We start from the raw sequence: 2,402 nt of genomic DNA, 5'->3' as shown, positions 1-2,402 counted from the left end.
TAATTGAAAATGGGGTTTGATCTACATGTAGATTTCCTCAATGTTTTGATTTAAATATAACTTAAAAACTTGTGTTTTTAAACAATTATTTTAGTTTATATTATATTTAACAAAGAATTAATTTCTTATGTCATATATCTATAATTTCAACAAATTACTAGGCTTAAATACAACTTATTAGTTACAATTAATAATAGAAAATAACAAAATATAAATATATATCAATAAATATGGTTATAAAATAATACTCCACTTATTTGATTTTTGAAAAGTGCATTTCAGAAAAAGTGTATCCAATAATCCACAGTATGTCGATGCTCATTTATAAGTGCAAGGAGTGTTTGCATTAGTCATTAAAAGAAGAGAACAATTGGTGATTGTTGCTTTGCTACCAATGAGTTATACATCAGTAAAACGCATATCAGAGTGCTTAATAAAGCCATTGCACGACCTCTCACCGGAGGCAAAGCAGCCTTTGCACCTCACACCCCTCGAGCTGTTCGCCCTCAACGTCCACTACAGCCAAAAAGGTCTCCTCTTTCCAAAGCCACCACCATCGGAAAATCAAGATTTCTCCATAACCGCATACCTGGATGACCTCCGATACTCCCTCTCAGCCACCCTCGACCATTTCTACCTGCTCGCCAGCCGTTTGGCCACTAAAATAGAAGAAAACCCACCTTCATATGTCGTCTACTTAGACTGTAAAAACAGCCCTGGCGTCAAGTTCATCTACGCGACGGTTGACGCTACCATATCAGACATCCTTCAGCATGGCGACGTACCCGTGGTTGTTCGTTCGTTTTTTGATCTTAATAACGCCATTGGCTACGATGGTCACACGTTGCCATTGTTATCCATTCAAGTTACAGAGCTTGTCGATGGAATCTTTATCGGTGGATCCATCAACCATGTACTCGCTGATGCAGCCTCTTTCTGGCATTTCATGGGTGCTTGGAGTGAAATATTCAAATCCAAAGAAAAATCTTTTGTCTCAATCTCTCGACCTCCGGTATTCAAACGATGGGTCCTGCCTGGGTATGATCCTATTATCAGTCTCCCGTATACACACCACGATCAATTCATAGAAAGATTCGTAGCTCCACCACTTGTGGAAAGATTCTTCCACTTCTCCTCAGCCTCGGTCTCTAAACTCAAAGCAAAAGCAAACTCCGAATGCAATACTAATAAACTCTCAAGTTTACAAGCAGTGATCGCGCTTTTGTGGAGGTGCATTACCCGTGCCCGACGCCTATCAGACGACGATGAAACCAGCACAAGCTTGATGGTAGGTAACCGGCGACGGATGAACCCACCTCTGTCTAATGATTATTTTGGTAACCCAGTTGGTATGGTGGGGGGAACTGCAACGGTCAGGGAATTGATGACGAATGGGCTTGGGTGGGCGGCTTTCCGGTTATACGAAGCGGTGATAAATTACAACGATATAACAGTTAAGGAAAACATCGAGTCATGGATTAAAAAACCTTTCATATTTAAACGAAGTCAGATGATCAATAAAAACGTCATTCTCGTTTTGAGCTCACCAAGGCTTGACATGTATGGGTGCGAATTCGGGCTAGGGAAAGCATTGGCGGTTAGAAGCGGGTGGATGAACAAGGACGACGGGACAATTAATCTGTATCCCGGACGGGAGGGTGGTGGGAGCATGGATGTGGAAGTTTGTTTTACTTCTTCACAAACTATGATGGGTCTTGATTCCGATGAGGAATTCATGGATGCTCTAAAGATTGAATGATATAAGAAGAAATAATGTCAAATATTCATGAATAAAAGTTCCATGTTTGCTGTGGGCTGTAGGATCTTTGAAGCTGTTCCCGTTTTGGAATCACCGGCCGACGGTTTACCGCTTCTGGTGTTGTCAATTTGGTTTAATATTTTAATCTATTTAAGTCATAAATTAATCAAAGTAAAGTATGCGGATGGTTTTTATGGTTTCGGTTAATTTGTGTATGTGGTCAATAACGTTTAACTCGGTCCTGAGGCTACAATGAGTTATTCAGTATGGGTCTTGGCACGCCTTATGTGGCCTCTACGTACACTCATACTCTACGAGGTGAACTCTTTTGAAACAATAACTTGTAGATCGATAGATTGAAAACAGTAAAGTAAATCAAACAAGAAAAATAATGATTGGAGGTTTGCTAAATGATTAATAATCAATGCCTTAGAATTAATACTTCAATATGAACTGTTCTATAAGGACAAAGTAGGAAATTACAAGACAATTAACCCTAATATACGATTAACTCTAATACAATACATGCATGCAATATTTATAACCTAACCCTAGAAACATAAGTGTGGATGGACAAACCCAATCCATTTATTAAAGGCCACATACATAAATAAAAAATTTGACTAAAACACATTTATAACCT

General features: G+C 39.0%; 1 protein-coding gene across 1 annotated transcript; it reads left to right on the top strand.

Annotated features, from left to right (window-relative positions):
* The first annotated feature begins 333 nt into the window (after window positions 1–333).
* On the top strand, window positions 334–1,966 carry LOC145057620 (putative acetyltransferase At3g50280). The gene has a single exon (XM_079005488.1). It carries the CDS (start codon window positions 395–397, stop codon window positions 1,757–1,759), a length of 1,365 nt encoding a protein of 454 aa, XP_078861614.1. The 5' UTR covers window positions 334–394; the 3' UTR covers window positions 1,760–1,966.
* The last annotated feature ends 436 nt before the right edge of the window (window positions 1,967–2,402 follow it).

The sequence above is a fragment of the Lactuca serriola genome, chromosome 6, assembly GCF_051521515.1.
Source record: "Lactuca serriola cultivar US96UC23 chromosome 6, Lser_US96UC23_V15, whole genome shotgun sequence".
Taxonomy (NCBI): Eukaryota; Viridiplantae; Streptophyta; class Magnoliopsida; order Asterales; family Asteraceae; genus Lactuca; species Lactuca serriola.
Note: the sequence above shows the minus strand (reverse complement) of the source record. Positions and strands in the feature narration are given on the sequence as shown.

Bases quoted from the DNA above. Each gene is read 5' to 3' on its own strand.
- LOC145057620 (XM_079005488.1), top strand. From the start codon at position 395: ATGAGTTATACATCAGTAAAACGCATATCAGAGTGCTTAATAAAGCCA.